Source organism: Tympanuchus pallidicinctus, unplaced genomic scaffold (assembly GCF_026119805.1).
Source record: "Tympanuchus pallidicinctus isolate F22 unplaced genomic scaffold, pur_lepc_1.0 scaffold17, whole genome shotgun sequence".
Classification (NCBI taxonomy): domain Eukaryota; kingdom Metazoa; phylum Chordata; class Aves; order Galliformes; family Phasianidae; genus Tympanuchus; species Tympanuchus pallidicinctus.
The window spans coordinates 4,545,076-4,562,574 of NW_026294690.1; the positions used below are offsets into that span (position 1 = coordinate 4,545,076).

A 17,499-nucleotide genomic window follows, 5' to 3' on the forward strand; every position below is an offset into this window, starting at 1 on the left:
TGGACTTAACAAGAGCTGAGTGCTTCTTGTTAATAGGCATGAGGAAGGCACACTTCATTCATACCTATGTTTACAACAGCCAGGTTTAAATATCACACATAAATAATGACAGCATATATTTTATTACACCAATTTTGTCCATCTTTCATTATGACATCTATTCAAGGCAGATCCTTTGTTCTTTACAGAAGTGATAGGGATCGCAACAGACTGAACTGATGGATTAAGGGTACTTTATAAGAGTTCTGACTGAGTTTTTGAAAACACTGTTTCATTTATGGTTTGATTTAAGCTTGACATTCAGAGAGCGAGATACTAAAAGTGAAGGTCATGCAGGAAAATACATCTGAGCCTCTGTGACAGCAGTAGGACACAATGCACAGATACTGAACAGAGATTTCATTGAAAAATACTGTAAAGTTTAAAATAACCTATTTAAAAATGTTTATTAAGATCCTGTACCAGTAGATGGAGTAATCACTACAGAGGTAAGTACGTATTGCTCAGTTCTTCTAGTAGTGATGTCTACACGGTTGGTTTTGGTGGCTAGCTGGAAATGTATCAATTAAATGAAGATGATTAAATCAAAATACCAGTAAGTGCTCATCTTTCCTAGCTTGTTTTGAATTAGTGTGCCACAACTAAACAAGCGTGCCTTTATAATGTGCTTTTTAAAGGGATACTTCAGTAATAAAAGACCCTAGAAGGCACATATTAGAAGGTTAGGATTATTTGGTTACAATTTTTACTGAAATCAATAGAAATTAGTGAAAACAGAAGTTTTCAGGATGTTGCCTTGGTTTGGTGGATTGTGTTTTTGTTTGTTTGTCTCTAGATTTTGTGAGTGTTTTTTTAATGAGTATTATTATTATTGCTTTTCGTTCTGACTGTACTGAATGTTTGTTGTCAGTGGAGTGTCTGGGAAGAATACATGCATGATCTCCCTGCAGATAAGCTGAGTAAAGCTTGATAACAGAAAGAGCTCCCAAAATATTTCATAGAAGAGAAAAAACTGCTTATGTCACCCATAAGCAGTGTGACAGACTCCAGCATCAGGACCGCGATGATCAGAATAACTTATTGTTTGTAGGACAGGTAAGTAAGGCAACAGCCTTACTGCTAGTAATTTTTATAATACATAAAGCAACAAAATGCTAGATAAAACTGGGAAAAGAAAAAAAACCCAACACATATTAGAAGTACTGCTAATTAATAACTTTTAAAAACATATTAATAATGACTTTGGTCAAAACTGAACAACAAAATAATGCTTTTCTTAACTTTCTGACCGTCTGTCTTCCAATCTGCCCATTATGTTGACAGAAGCAGACAATGTCTTCAAGAATTCTGAGACTCCATGGTGACTCACCTCAAGAACAAAGAAAATGTACTTAATTCTTAAGTAATCAAGAGCATTCCGATGTAGAGTATATGTTCTCAGTAGATTCTTCTGAGAAACAGCTTCCATTTCTCACATTTTTGGGAGTCTTCAAGAAGATGTCTTCAATCTGTTATGTAGCAAAACTCAGTCTTTCAAAATTAAAACGAGGAATGATCCTATCACTATGGAACACGCAAGTGTTGCCACATAAACAGATACAAACATAGAGTCTAAGTTAGATCTCTTTGTTTGGTCTTAGTGCTATAATTACAATCATATAAAAACCTCTATGTTTTTTCTATTTCGTCATATTTTTCATCTATTTCTACTGATTCTACTGATTTTGCTTATTTAAGCTGAACCTAATAGAATCATCTTTTCTTGGAGGTTTTTCCTTCGCCTCCTTTCCTTTCCCCACTGTGCTGGGTGTTTCCCTTCTACTTTTGTGTTATCATTCTCTGTCGGCACTTGACTTTTTAAATTTGATTTCTCTGAATTCTAAGTCATAACCTGTTAGGCAAAGCCATCTGGCTTTATTCCACATTTAACTTACAAGGATTCTATCTATCTACCCAGTAGTCATCACCATAGTTTATTGTGAATAAGGACCACATGCTAAATAAGCATTACAGGTTTTGAACATGGGTAATAACTACCAAGAGAAATTACAGAACAATCCAAAACAGTGCAACTCATTTTCAGATATTCTTGAATGATCAGTTGGGAAAAAACAAGCAACCTCTCTGTTCCTCCACCACTCGTCTAGTGGTGGATCAGTGCTTCATCTGCCTAGCTGCCAGTAGTTCAAGCTTCTTTTCACCTGTTCAAAGATTGTTCTCCAGTATCTCCTAACTTGTAAGAGACTCAAGAAGGTTCTCAGATTCCAACAAGTCACCAGCAGTGCCCACATGTGGCTCTGTGCTTGTGCTGTATCAGACAAAGCAAGGAAAGAAGCCCACACAACACTGGCAGACAGGTCTTACGTTCTGTTTGAGTTCTGAACTTCAGTCTTCTTTGGGGTATGGCTCTTAGCTCACTGACTTGTCCTTTCCCAAGCCTTTTCCTGCTCCACCATTCTGTAACACTGATACAACAATATTCTGACAAACTACTCATTTTAAGACCAGACGTGAGTTAGCTCCATCTTTTTTCAGACCTTCTGTTTCAAAGCACAGATTTCAATTCTGAATGGATCCAGTAATGATGGATCACTGTGACTCCAGGTTTTTACTCTTCCTGTCCATGAAAGGATCACTTGTCATCTCATATTAAGAAGACCAGAGGAGCTGATACAGCATAGCATCAGACAACATCCCTGGGTCCCGAGCTTAGAACATTCCTTACAGTTTCAAATAAGAGCACAGGATATTGACACTAACAAGCTCTAAGCTACAGGTATCTATGTACACTGAGAAACATTTAAGGAAGATTAACTTTCCAGTAACTAGATAGTCTTCTAGATATGCTGTACCACTTTCATCTTCCTGTCCATCTATCTTACAGCTCTCTTTCTGTGGTATAAATATGCACACTCATTACATTTCAGTTCCAGCTGCTTTAGCACACAGGGAGCTCTCTCCTATCACATAGTCCACATTCCTTCTTTGTCTGTGGGGAGCAATTTTTTACTGGGAAGAACTGCCTGACAGCTGCTTTGCAACAGCATACTTTTAATGATCCCTTTTAGAAAACTGAAGTTGAAATCTGGCTTCATTAAGCAATAGTTGCAATAAAATCAGATTGCATCCTTGTCCATTAGAATTACCATCTGTCTCTGGAATGGGACCAGTTAACTTCAACAAGTGTTGCTACTTGTTAAGAAACACTTTTTTTCTGACAAGTCGACATCCTACATTTTGTATAGAAATGTCATGTTTTGTGGTAGTGAGATATTTCTTTTTTTCAGCAAAATAATAGAAAATAGATCTGGCATAGGCAATGTGATGTCACCTGTTTCATTGTCTAAGAGAAAATATTGAAGTGTGCCATTAAATAGCAGTGAATCTACACTAGGATATTCTTTCTTCAGAGTATGTGTAAAAATACTCAGGAAGAAAACTCTTCTCTAGGAAGAAATTAGTTATCTAACAATAGAAAGTACTTTGTATACAAAACATAAGCTATAGTACTTTTTGATGTTTAAAACCAAAACTTTTTCAGTGCATGATGTAAATACTGTTCCAAGTAAAAATTAAGCTGCATAGCTTGTTTTCTCCTCTTAGCAGTCATTTCCTTTCTCGTTCAGAGGAAGATCTTACAGGTCTTTCATTGATAATTCGGAAAGCTGGCTGAGCAACAACAAAAGCTGGTCTAAAGTTTTTAATTCTGTATCACAACTTCAAAATGAAGATGTTTTGTGCTGGCATCAGTTTTGCTGAGAATATGTTTGGGGCAAGCTGAACACTGAAACTCCAAACAACTGTAAAATGTGGGAGTGGGTTCTCCTTTCACTGGCCTCTTTGCACGAGGTGGTGAAAGTGGCTCCTTTCTGAGGTGTGCCTGACCACGCCTGTCTTACCATTAGAATCAGGCCTATTTCACTGCCTGTCTCAGTCCACAATGAATAGCAAAAAGCTTTGTTGTCATGTTAAGCTCCAAGGAAGCATTTATGAGTCACTTACACCACGTTCATCCTGTAGAGAGTAAGGTCTGTTCTAGCAACTGGTGAGTACCCTTACCATACACTGCACACTGAAGGTAGAAAACAGCAACAAGGTGCTAAGGAGTCTCTTATTTTTTGATTCTCCATTTCACAAAGTCAATTCAAGATCTCAGTGTTTTGCTAAATAATACAGTAGGTGCTTATTTACAACCCAGTTTTATTCAGCTAATGCCTGTTTCTTCTTGGTTCACATTGTCCTTTAGTGCAGCTTGTTCCCTATCTAGTGCTTTGCCATTACAGTGCTGTAAAAAGAACTGTACTGCCTTCAAGCCTCTTTGGCTGAATTAAGCCAGCTGAGTTCTTCCAAATGCTCTAGCTATGCACTCTTCCATCTGCCTGCTCAGTTTAACAGTGCCTTTCTACATCTGATGAGCTTATATTCATCTTTCTTTACCAGGGGTGATGTTCTTCCATTGTAAGGACTAAGTAAGTATTTGTATCTAGGAGACTTTTAATGCAATCATTTTCTATTGATATCCTACTTAAATAATCTAAATTACCCCTCTGCTTTGCAATCACATTTCTTCCTTTATGCAATCAATCTCAGATTGTACTTCGGCAATTCTCAATTGATCCTACTATTTCTTGATCTGAAAAATATGGCTTTCTTTTCAAATATTGAAATACCTATGAGAAGCTTCTATCATTGCATTACAAAGAAAACCAAATGAAACCCAAAAACAACAATGCATGCTCCAACTTTGGTTCACAAAAGCTTCAAACACAGCCAAATCAATATCAGTTTTAGCTGGGACTCAGTTTAAGATCTCTCTTGCCTAGGGGCTATTTTACTGCCAAGTTGCTGCTTTTGCTTCCACCCTTTCAGCATTCTTCTGATTATTCAAAATTCAAATATATATGAGTCTAATCTGCATTTACATAAACAGATAGAAAAATAAGTAGCATGACTGATCAAACTGTAATACAGCATGCTTAAAGAACACTGTTCTACTCCAGTTTTACCTAAAGAATTCTAAGCATATTGCTTCAGGTGAGTATGGAAAAGAAGAAGGGCTACAGAGACATCTATGGGCACTTATATTTTACACAAGTAGCTGGGTTTCTGCTCTGGCTGTAATGAACTTAGCCAATATTCTAAAGACCATTATGCAGCCAAAGCACTGATTTTTATACTCAGATCTGGGAAGTCACTATCGCATTCCTAAAGTATTCGTGGGACTTTCTGCTTCCACAAGTAGAGTTATAATTTTTGTAATAGTTATGTAAACAATAAAGGAGAGATTTTGTAACCATAGCCAGAGAATGTTACTATCAATATCAGCAATCCTCTCTTTTGGGAATTTCGATGTGATATAAAAGCTGCATTCCTGAAATGAAAGCAACAAGGGCTTCTTCCACAGCATTTACCACACCTCACTTAGTGTAAACCATTCAGCATGGTTTAAAATTCCATACTGAATGCTGTCATTTCCCATTCTCTGCACTAGTAATTGCCATACAGTATGGTACTACTAACTGGCAAGCCTTGAGCATACAAATAAGAATCTGTTCAGGGCCATTTTCCATTATATAGTCCACATTCTAATCCTTCATTCTTGCAGTGTTTGAATTAAGCAGTCAGCAAGTTTGTAGATGAGAACTGCAGTGCATGAAAACATGTTTGTACTGAAAGAAACTGGTAGGAGGGTGATCTTCTAGGCTGGGCAACAAAGGAAATAAAAGAAAAAAAGAACAGGAGGGGTGAAAACATCTGCAGGACAGGTCTAGTCCAGCATCGCTGTTCAGAGAGGCTGTGCCGCGTACATGGAGTTAGCAGCTCTTACAATTACATTGGCACACCATGCTGGAGAGGTGAGGAGTAACAGACTGCAGTCAATTTGCCAACAAGTGGTGTTTTAGAAGAAGCCTGGATTTTATTAAAGACCTTGGCTCAGGGCAGCAAACAAGAGTGGTTCAAAGCCTGTGTTTAATATCGAGTATCAAGGCTTCTGACTGTCTCGGGGAGAAAGAAAAAAAAAACAACCCAAAAAAAACCCTCTTGAAAAAGACTGGATTACTACAGACCATTGAAAAACCATGAGTAAGATTTCTCAAATAGGAATGTAGTGCTAATTAGTCTTTTTGGGTCAGCCTGGGTGGGTTGGCTAATTAGCAAAGTAATATACCCGTGTGATTGGCCTGGAGTGTGGGTGAGGTTCCTGGAAGCACCAGGTGATATCTGGTGAAAAAAGGATGTGTGGGTGGTAAAATCAAGACAGCTGCAGTCAATGACTGGAGTGGGGAAAATACATCTCCAACAGAAAATGCACAAAGGCTTTAAACTTCCAGAACAGTTGAGGTGAGGATTTGCAAGCTTCTATAAGGTTTATTGAAAGCCTAATTTAGGATAAAATAATTTCTTGGTGAGATAGAAAGATATGTGGATTGCATAAGTACTGATGTTGTCAAGTCAGTTAAATAGCGTGTGCAATAAAACCTGAGACCATTTCAGTGCAAGAACAAATGGCAGACTTGCTTCAGCCTCAAGGCACAGAGGAAACGGGGGCCCTACAGATGTTGTTTTAATATTTAAGTGGTGTGAATTTAAAGCGTCAGCTTATTTTCAGTTTCTAAATAAAATATGAGTTTTCCCTATGTAATCTTTCAGTAGAAAAACAGCAACGTGCACATTCTCTTTGGTCCTTGTCCCCGCACAGAGCTCCTCAGTATTTGATGGCCTTTCGCAGGACCAGTAAGTCTATCACATGCTAAGAGTAGTAATATTCTTTACGAGACGCTATGCGTGCTTTTTAACTAAGTCATGTGGTCAGCTCAGTCCCCAAAAAGCTTCTGAACGTCCTGGAAGCCAAGTACTCCCACTTTGCCTTTAAGGGCACACTCCACGTGTCGTACTTCAACACCAAAGGAAACAGAAGCTCTCTGTAATGCAGAACGCCCAAATGCCCTGCGGGTGTGTAGAGGAAGGTGCCAGGTGCATCAGAACAATGGCAGTAGAATATGAAAGGAGTTAGCTCCTCTAGGGCAGCTTTTCAAGGTTTCCATTCTCTGTGCTAATTTGCTCAGTATCCAAGGGGTTACTGATGTATATATATTTTTTTTTCAGCAAGATCCTGTGATGAAAATTATATAAAGTGGATACCACAAATGCTTACTGCGTCATTGAAACAGGAATAGGATAGAAATTCAACTTTATCGTGTGGTTCAAAAGTCTAGAAGAAAAAGAGAAATAAAACAGGGAAGACTTTAAGTCACACGAAAGCATTTTAAAATTATCTGGTGGCACTGTATCCTCATCCCTACAGCGATGTTCACTGAGAGCCGTGCATGGATCAGTATGGATCCGTTAACACGGGATCAGATTTTGCCTCATTCCTTTTGTGTGAGTCATTTTTACACCTCAGTTGGTCTTCTGAAGGTTGGTAACTCACAAAACTTGGTTTTGGACCTCATGTCCTTTCATTTATGCAGCTAAAGCAGGCAAAGCAATTTGGAACAGCTGCACACAATAGAGTGTCAATGTGGCATTTAGAAAGCACAATTTCTAGATTGCTGTGCTGGAATTTGGATCGTTTGAGTAACATTTATTTCTGCAGTTCTGAGATCACATACAAAACTATCAGAAAAAAAATAAGTTTGGCAAAAACTGTTATATTAATTTTACATTTACTATTGAATATATCCTGGGTTTTTCCTCGTAATAGATGGCAGTTTAGTTTCTGAATCCTAAGCCCCCCCCCTCCCTCCCCCCCAAAAAAAAAACAACCACCCCAACCAAGATATTGTGTCCAATTTTTTGACATACTTCATTTTTTTAAATATAAGAAATGAGTCCAAGACGAAGCTTCGATTCAAGTGCTAACATTCCCAAAGGGTTTTCTGCTCCAAGATTTTGGTTCAGGCCCACTTTTCCTCTGAACAAGTATAGATTCAAAAATGATACTGCTGAATAAATCCACCCTTTTGAAAATGTAAGTATTATTACATGTATTTCTAATAACATGTCAGATGGAGTAACATGAAGTAATTTTAATTATTTTCATTATTTGTCTGTGGTTTTTGCTTCCTTCTTTCATTTTGCTTAGCAAACTAGTTAGCCTACAGTAGCACATCTCTCTTCCCATTTACAGTCAGAGAATCAAAGTGAAATTACCACTGCTGTGCTACTGCTTCCAGAAAAAAATGTTATAAAAATACATTATTTCTTGAATCACACAAAGGTATCTGTTGAAGTTCTATTCACTGTACTCTAAAAAAGACTGCAGAGTGATGAGATACAGAAAAGTGGTTCAAGGTGCTGGGAACTGAAGAAGGAAGAGCGTACGCAAATAGCGGTAAGGTCTGAGAAGGCGCTAGGGGCACCTGGCTGCAAGGGGAAACTGATCACATGCTGCAAGGGGAAAACAAGTTGTTGTTTGATTCTGTGTTTTTTTAACTCAGTTTTGGATTAGTCTAGGATTTCTCCGTCATGGCAAGCACCAAATAAAGTTGAGAACGTTTTCTAGAATAAATTAAAATTGTATGTTCAGTCCCCAGCCAATAAAGAGATGAAAGTAAAGGCAAATTAGTGGAAAACTGGAACTAAACTGCTCTAATCTTCTCCTCTTCTGTTTTCAAATATGTTTTCCAGAGTGGATCATTAAAGGAGCCAGAGCCAAACAAAATCCCACCTCAGCGACCACCACCTCAAGGTTGTTTACAGTACATTCTCGACTGTAATGGCGTTGCAGTAGGACCAAAACAAGTCCAGGCTACTTAGATAACCGAGACTAAAAGCAAGAGCTAAAACAAAAATGAAAGTTAAAAAAAAAGAAACAAAAACACAATCTTTAAAGCAAACATACCAGTTTTGTTCAATTTTGCATTGTTCAGTGCTGACCTGGACTGTGTTTTTTCTATGCAGTGTCAACTATACCGTCTGGTTGTTTACTTGTTCATGTCTGTGCGTGTAACGCTTACCTACCTTTCTCTGTAAAACTTGTGATTTCAGGGCTGTTGTCAACAGTGTACAAAGAATGTGCCTCTTTAGAGCCCAGTGCAACTGTATGGATGGTTAGACAGTATTTCTTAAGTATTATATATCTGTCAGTGAAATACCACCGAGGTTCAAATCTAACTACTTTGCTTACTCTGTGAGTGTGCACACTATGCTCATCGCCTTTGTGTGTGCGTGCGTGTGCGTGTGTGCATGACTAATAGGTAGGTGATCCAGAAGTATTTTTTACAGCCTAGGTTAGAATTTGCTAGTGAGGCTTTTTATTTATGATTTTATAAAGTTTGTTAACATTTGAGTTTTACTTATATGCAAGCGGAAGTCTAATATTTCAGAGACTCGATAAGCGCGATACAGTTCTTCCCAAGGAATATTTAAAATATCTTCTATTTTACATACTGGTATTCATATTTTTAGTAATTCTGCATTAAATTATTAGCTACAAAGCTATGTAAATGGGCCACCTATGTGCAATATCTCAGTGAAAGTGTGAGTATTTAATGTATCTTATTTCAGTTAAGTAGTACCTTTCGTTGTAGTTCTAAATTAGAAATATCTAGGGAGATTTTTAAGTAAAAAATTAATGCAAATATTTTAAAAATCTTATGCTCACCTAAGAGTTAAATCCCAGGTTATTTGGTGAGAAGTACCTCAAGGACTGTTAAACTTCCTGTAAGAGCTCATTTTTTTTCCTAAAAATGGATATTGTAGACCAAAGTACCTTTAACCAGCTAGAGATCTTGCAAGACAAAAATATTGGTGGTTTTCTTCACCAACTCAGGTCTATGATTATAAACCTAGAAATCTCAAGATAGCTATAAAGATAATTTAGTGCCAGTGTTATCCACGTCAACAGGGTTTAAAACAATTGCTTAAAATCAAATGTGCAACAAGACTTGAGATGCCTAAAACTGTTAGATTTTCTGTAGGTAAATTATTTATGATTTTTTCAAACCCACTTACAGTGTAGTATTACAAGAAATTCACAAGTGGGCAGTTATCTGCTGCGAGGACTCTAGCCAAGAGTCACAAGCTGCACAATGCTAGCATACCATAAAACTTTGTTGTGAACGAGCCACGGAGCTCTAATTTGAAATTAGAAGACGTACAAAGATGAGCAGCTGTTAGTTTAGTGTGAACAATTGTTTAAAGAGAAAACAGCTTTATGTTCTTCTGTTTTTCCTGCAAACACTGGGAAAAAAAATTATCAGTGAAAATCATCATTCTTAGCATTTCTTTTCTTCGTACAATCTGGTAAGATGAGAACTAAGGTATGCATTATTAGCTATTTCAGTGTGTGTAGTGTTTACTACCTATTGGTAACTTACATGAATATTTTGCTTTAGTGATCGGCACTTGTCTGGGTCAGTGATCATTCCCATGATGGCATTGACTATTCTGTTGTATATTAAGAAAATTCCACATAAAGTCAGGTTCACAGATCCTTACCTCCAGACACCATAAAAGAGAATAAACCATACTGCCCTGGGGTGAAGAAATGAATCTGATGATTGATTTTATTTAAAGCAGCTGGTATTTTTTTGCATGTAGTAGTACAAGTATTCACAAGTGCTTTTCACACGACATTTGTGAGCTGTGTGTGCAAAGAAGAGATGAGTGTTTCAGAGAGGATTTCAGCTTATTGACTGTAAAGGATTTACAAGGGCACACACTACTGCTACATACTACAGACAAGAAGCAAGCCAAAATGTCTCTCTGCATGTAAGCATGCTTAGGTGCAATATTGTGGTAACAGGGAACAGATGTTTTACAGTGTAGGCTTAATGTTCAGTTTTGTTATTTTTGGTAAAAATTTCTTTCATGATTGTTGCCTTTTGTACAACCCAGCTGCAAGAAAGTGAGCAAATGCTGGAAGTGTGACAGCAGTATATCTTTTATGTGAAATATCTTGTACAGCTTAATGTGCAATAAAAGAAAGTTATATCTGTCTTCAGTGTAAAGTTTCTGGCATTCAAGCCTGTATATACAAGTGGGGGAAAGAAACCTTTCTGTTTTTCAATATTGAGTGAAAGGAGACTAATAAGAAAATGATCCTTATTAAGATGTTGCAAGACCATGTTATCACCTTCAAATATTTCCTACAAAAGTGGTTAAAATTAACACACGATGAAGGCACATTCCTTAACATACAGTACGTGCTATTTATCTTTCTACACCACAAAACACTGCTGTAACTGTACTAAGACTTCTTGAAGCATTGGTACGTGCTGTTCTCAGACACATACACTGGAATCTCATATAGTAAGTGGAAAACTATAATAGCAATTTCTTTTTTTAATCACGAATCGCAACATTATTTCCAGATATGCAGATTTTCTCCATAGAGACGCAAGTAGGTGAAGTCTTCTACTTGCACTTAATAGACGTGTAAGAGTAGGAATTCCCAAATATTGAGAACACTGTATAATATTTACCATTCAACAAAGCTTTTTCCCTGACTGAAGCGTTATGCAAACTAGTCTCTCAGAATTCCATCCTGTCCCTTCCTCCCCTTAACTCTTACATCCCACGTGCTTAGTCATGTGCAAGAATAAAGTTTTTTCTGACAACTGTCAGCCAAGAAAACCACATTCAGACGTCTCATAAGAGATAAAAGCAGCGTAACCACTGATATCTGACACAGCACTATTTCAGGCAGAAAGCAGTAAAAAGAAAAGTCCTCACTGATGATGTAGCATCTTTCAGCCACAGATTTCACAACTTAGCTCTCTACCACAAGTGGTAATTTCACACTTGCTACAGTATTTTTTCAGCATAATTCCTTCTCAGTGGGAAGATCTACTTGGTAAAAAATCAGTAATGATTGTCTTTCCTTTCTTGTAATGTTCTTCATGTACTTCAATAAGGAGTTAAGTTATCGAACAATTTTAAATTAGTTTTGTTGCTGTAAGAATGAATTTAAGAGGAATATTACAAAAATAACTTCTGTGCTTTGGAGGAATAAAATTGTAATAACTACACAGAAAATAGGAGCTGTGTTGCTGAACTGGATTCTGTTGGTGTATGCAATTCTCTCACAGCCTCTTCTTTAGCTGGGCCAAAATTATAGTGGCTGTAACTCCACTGACTAATTTGAAAGCAGTAGGGTTACCACTGGGATAAATCTGGGACTTAGTAATTTTTATGGATGCTCCAAGCAAGCTTCTAATGTACCAACTGTAAATTGTAGAATTGACTACGTTAAGCTGCAGTGCATAGAATTCCATAGAATTTTGCCTCAGAAGTGTAATTATCACATTCAAGGATTATTTTAAAGTGTTGGATATGAATCTAATAAGAGCTCTTTGATACTATAACATTATGAAGTTTTTCTTGTGCTGAACCTAGGGGGCCCAGTGCAACCCCAAGGAATGCAATCACAAGGCCAGGAGCCATTGCAGCCACAGCGCATGTACCCCCCTGGGCAGTCAGCAAAGCCCTCCACTTCCCAGCCACAGCGTCCACCCGGACCTACGACCCAGCAGCCACGTGCCCAGGCTCAAGGTCCTTCCAGCACCCGATTACAAAAGGAGGCAGAGGCACAGCCTGCACCGCAACCACAGCCTGCTCCACAGCCACAGCCTGCGCCTCAGCCCGCCCCGCAGCCCGCGCCGCAGCAGAAGCCTCAGTCTCACCCACAGCTTAAGTAAGATTTGCTTTATCACTTTCCTGGTCTGCTCAGAACAGTTACATTTTGTTGTTGAAACTGTAATTTGAGAGCCGGTCTGACATTCATACGGAGATGTACATACGCTGCCCAGTCTAAACTGAGGTTTCAAAAGGCTTATTATCGGTTTATCATTAGAGTAGCATTAGTTACATCCTGTGCTATACAAGATTTCATCAGTTGTGCAACTTATGCCCCAACTAGATCTGATGTGAAAACTCTTGATCGTTCTCGTTTCTTTGCCTTCCTTCTTATGTCACTGACTCATGATCTGGGTGTGCTGTTCGCCTGCACAGAAAAGAGGAAGTCTTATCTGCTTCAACTTTTAACCTTGCAGTCACTCAAAAGAACAGATTTCGGTTTCAAAAGGCCTATCTCAGAAACAGCCCAAAGGAACAAGCTGTCAAACTGTGTTCACAGTAACGCTCTGGTCATGGTGCACATTGCTACTGTCTGTACAGCACAAGTCACTCAGAGCCTTTCTAGAGATGTCAGCAGGACTGGCGCAGACACCTGCCTGTAGCCACCGCACTGCTGGAAGGTTCCCTCCTGCACAGCATGAGCCTGTCGCGCTGTACAGCCAGCTGCACGCTGCAGTAAAGAGTGTGCACAGGATCTGTAGCCATACATCCTCATAGAGCTTTAAATTAGTGAATGGAAAACATGGAGAGGGTGTTAGCAGTGATTTGCTGTTTTTCAACATATTGATTCCGACTCTACTGCCAGTAGAGTCACAGGTAACATTGGACTTGTTTTGATGAGTAAAAAGCCATCATTTTTTTCATAGTGCAGATTTCCCCTTTCCACCAACTCACATGCTTGTACTGGTGTGAAGCAATTCTGAGTCCTCCCCTGAACACAATTCAGCCAAACAGCCTTGTTAGATGAGAGGGTGCGCAGATTAAAACAATAGTCAAAAAAGCTTAAGCATATTTGCTTCTGAAGAAAGTGTATTCTTGCATTCCTGGGACGGTATACTTCTTCATTTTGTTTTATAACAATAGATTGATTCATCTATTATTTATCTAGAGAATAGACAGCTCCATTTTCTTAAGCTAGATGAAAAACCATAAACTAGTTTGAAACTTCATTTGTTCATTTCTGATATGAAAAACACTGTACCACATACATTTTTCCAGCTTTCTTCTTTTCCTCAAATGGAAAAGTAGTCTCTATATAAAAGAAAATAGAATGAGTTCAATTTTTAAGATGCAAACAATGTAAGTGTAGTTTTTCTAACTTTCAAGAACTTTTAGGTCTGCACCAAGACTCAGATCTCCTGCCTGTAGGATTAACTCTATTTGCATGTGCATACTTTGTATTCACCCACATGCTGTTGCCTAACCTGTATGTACATGTTATTAATCTGTGAATAAATATTTAATTAGGCCACTTATTGTGTTACTAATCAAGTCAAGTGCTGCTTCCCACCCTCCCTCTTTCAGTGAGTACAAACAAACATTTATCAGTCTATTCTCATTAACACAACTATAATTTACAAAAAACCTAAAACGCCTGTAGCACTGTTTGCTGTACAGACATAGAGAAGTTGCAAACCATGGGGAGTATAAAATAACCTCAATAAGGAGAACGTTTCACTATAGCCAAAACTGAAATCCTATTATTGTACTGAGAGAAAAATGAAATCAATATATAAGTGCATGGATATTTTCATAAAAAGATTATAACTCATGATTGTTTTATATTTAAATTCAAACCTATCTTTTAAATGTTGTTTTACCTGAATTAGTTTTAAACTTCAGACATTTTCTTTCTTGTATGTTATTTTATTCATGCTTGCAGAAAGTTAAACCACGTGTACATGATAGCACTAAAAACAGAATAGGATTACGGGACTAACTGCTAACAGAGAAGCAAAGTGATACCTGATTTGGGGAATTTGTTCAAAGAAAAAAGTTGTCATTAAGTTTGACCATTATCTAACATGCAGCAATGGACAACATTACAACTCTGGTCTCATTCTTTGAGCTCTCATCATGCCATGTTAGTAGTGAGTTGGATTTAGTAGGCAGGCTCAGATTCGCCATAAGTTCTAATTTATGTCATCCAATTTACTTTGTTTCAGATATGTAAAAAAGCAGTGTGTTCTCTAAATAAAAGACTGTCCTACTTCACAAATCAAAGAACAGAAGGAATACGCTTTATTGCAGCAACTCTGTGTGCTATATCTAACCGTATTACTTGTGTTGAATATTCAGTTTGCTCAAGTGGAAATGGTCTCACAGCCATTTTTCCTTTTCTGCTAATTTTTACAAGTTATATGTGGATGGAAGTTGATAGACAATATGACCATACCAAACATGTTGCGTTTTTGTCTTGCAGCAAGTCGCAGTCCTTGACAAATGCCTTCAGTTTCACAGAATCATCCTTCTTCCGATCATCTGTGAACGAAGATGAAGCAAAAGCTGAAACTATTCGAAACTTGAGGAAATCCTTTGCTAGTCTTTTTTCTGATTAGCCAGCTTCATCTAAATGCACACAGCATATAGTCTAAAAACTACGTGAATGTGACATAGGTTTCGTTTCCCCTGTGACAGTACCTTTCTCTCCTGTGCTAACTGTTGTATTAAGCAATATGTTAAACTTACAAAAAGAAACAAACAAACAAAAAAACCCACAGAAGAAGGACTTTGATGAAATACCATTTGGGAACATATGTAGTGATAAACAAGGTAGAGTTCTATTATGAAAACAGAATGCCAAATTCTGAAGTCCTTATCTATTGTAATATTGTGGCCTTACTGTGACTGACTATATTATCCTAATTGAGACTTCTTTGTAGATCTGTGTTAATAAAGCATTGAGTTATGGGTTTCTTCTTGCTTTACCCATTTCCAATGCATTGCAATGCATGTGTATTTTGTGTGTAAATGTTTTGTACTGCAAAAGTAGTCTTGATTTGTTCTTGCCTCCCAAGTTCAGGAGGCAGTTCACACTGACATTCTTGTCAAGCTGCATAAATAGCGTGAGAAACTGAAGCACTTTCTTCCTCCTTATACAATCTTTCCATCAGCTGACTGTAGACTTCTGATGTATTGCTGAGTTATCATTGCACTAAATTAATGTCATAAATAGAGTGTATATGTACTACTGTACTCCATATGTCTATTTAAATTTATTTACAAACTGTAACCATAACTGATTTTAGTTGCAAAGACTATGCATGATGTTACCCTATTTTTGTGAGCACCTTCTAATAAATGCAAAGTCCCATGCCTGTTTAAAAAATGTCTTTGACAAAGCTTGCTTCAACATCAGTATATATTGTCTGTTTTAACTGACATCAGAAGAGTAATTTTGTGATTATTAAATATTTGGACACAAACCACAACTCTAAGAAAGCAGACTGTCAGAAATAATTCCCTTTTAGACTGGCATCATTAAAAAATATAACTTTTAGCAAACACATTTGCATTTTCTAACAAGGATGTAATTGTTAAATATTTCTCTAACTTGCAGAAACAGAGTTGATCCCAGGTTTTGAGATAACAGCAGTATTTTTTTTTAATTCTAAAAAGGAAACTGAAATCGGTCAGTAATCTCTTGACATCCCTTTCCAAATGAATATCACATCATTCTCCTTATGCTGAATTGCGAGCAGCAGTTCTCTGTGCCAGGAAACAGTGCTAGCAGTGGAAACAGGAGAAAATAACATATATATTTATACTAGCATATCTGAGGTAGAAACAAGTAACACAAGGTTAACTTATAAATCCTATGGAATTCATAATGCATTTGTAGAAACACATCTATTTGCCTCTGAAATGTTACTTTTTGTACTAGCTCATAGCCAAGTATTAGTTTAGGAAGCACAGAGAAATCACAATAACTTTGACTACATAGCTTCAGTTTTGGATTCTTTTGGACAAGGAGTCTGTCTTGGGCCAAGAGTTTGGCAACAAAGCATGGAAACTTTCACCTCAAGTGATGTCAAAATCAAGTTCGTACATTAGCATCTGATAGTTGCCTTAGAACAATGCTGTCCTCCATATTAAGGCCGAAATCTGGGGGCAGGTTTGCACTGCAACATTTGAAACTATAAATACGTGGCACTGCCCTCTGAAGGATGGAATCTCATTCTGTAGCGGGCACATCATCTTTGTGAAACAGCCCTCAAAGCAGCTCTCTTTCTAAATTAAAGATGATTCTCTATTATTTTTTTACTCTCCTGGGAGAATGCACTGTAGACAGAATCCTACAGTTTAGACTATGAATTCTGTGGCAGAACAGCACTCCTTAAATATCGATGTTCCTGTTAATTCATAAACACCATCAAACTGATTTTAATTTTGTCCCCTTCCTGCTCCCCTCTGGGTTGAAACACCCTTCACTGGCAGCAATAACAACCCTAAGCAGTTCTATAGCTTTTATGTTTGCTTTTAGATTAGAAAGATTAATCAAAGTTGCTAACGCAAATTAATTACTGCTACAGAGAAAGCATGGTAATTATGCATAGTTTGGCATGGTTCATGATTAGTACATGCCTAGTTTCAGCAATATAGTACAATATGAACTACAGGTAGTTCATTAGTCCAGACCCCGGATTTTGACTTGAGGCAAAGTTTCTTGCTCATATAAAATTCCCTCCCACCTTTTTCTGGGAGAAAACAGGTTTCACTGCAGTCTTTGTTTTACCATCTGGAACAAAAAAAAAAAAAAAAGAGAGAGAGAGAGAGAGAAAGAAAAGAAAAAAGAAAAGAAAATCAAAAAGAGAGCAAGATGATGCAATCAAATCTGCATGGTGTATCCTCCCACACAATGTACATAACATTGTGCCTCCCCACAATGCCAGAAGTTCTTTGTATCTGCAAGCGTGC

The 17,499-nt window shown here is 37.6% G+C and overlaps 2 protein-coding genes across 15 annotated transcripts in view; one reads left to right on the top strand and one right to left on the bottom strand.

Moving 5' to 3' along the window:
- SYN2 (synapsin II) overlaps positions 1–15,897 on the top strand; it is a 143,488-nt gene extending 127,591 nt beyond the window's left edge. For 2 of the 5 annotated variants that reach the window (XM_052679040.1, XM_052679041.1), the window contains exons 11-13: positions 8,632–8,692; positions 12,343–12,640; positions 15,005–15,897. In XM_052679040.1, coding sequence (XP_052535000.1) covers positions 8,632–8,692; positions 12,343–12,640; positions 15,005–15,140 — 495 coding nt within the window. In that variant the 3' untranslated portion in view covers positions 15,141–15,897. The other 3 variants (XR_008205739.1, XM_052679043.1, XM_052679044.1) reach the window with 3 other exon arrangements.
- The window catches only part of TIMP4 (TIMP metallopeptidase inhibitor 4), a 108,743-nt gene that overhangs the window by 63,160 nt on the left and 28,084 nt on the right, over positions 1–17,499 (bottom strand). For 6 of the 10 annotated variants that reach the window (XM_052679051.1, XM_052679050.1, XM_052679048.1 and 3 more), the window contains exon 3: positions 14,978–15,063. The exons of 3 other annotated variants lie outside the window; for them this stretch is intronic. The gene's annotated coding sequence lies outside the window, so the exon portion shown is untranslated. Of the gene's footprint in view, positions 1–14,977; positions 15,064–17,273; positions 17,321–17,499 lie in introns of all 10 variants that reach the window. One more of the 10 variants, XM_052679052.1, reaches the window with a different exon arrangement.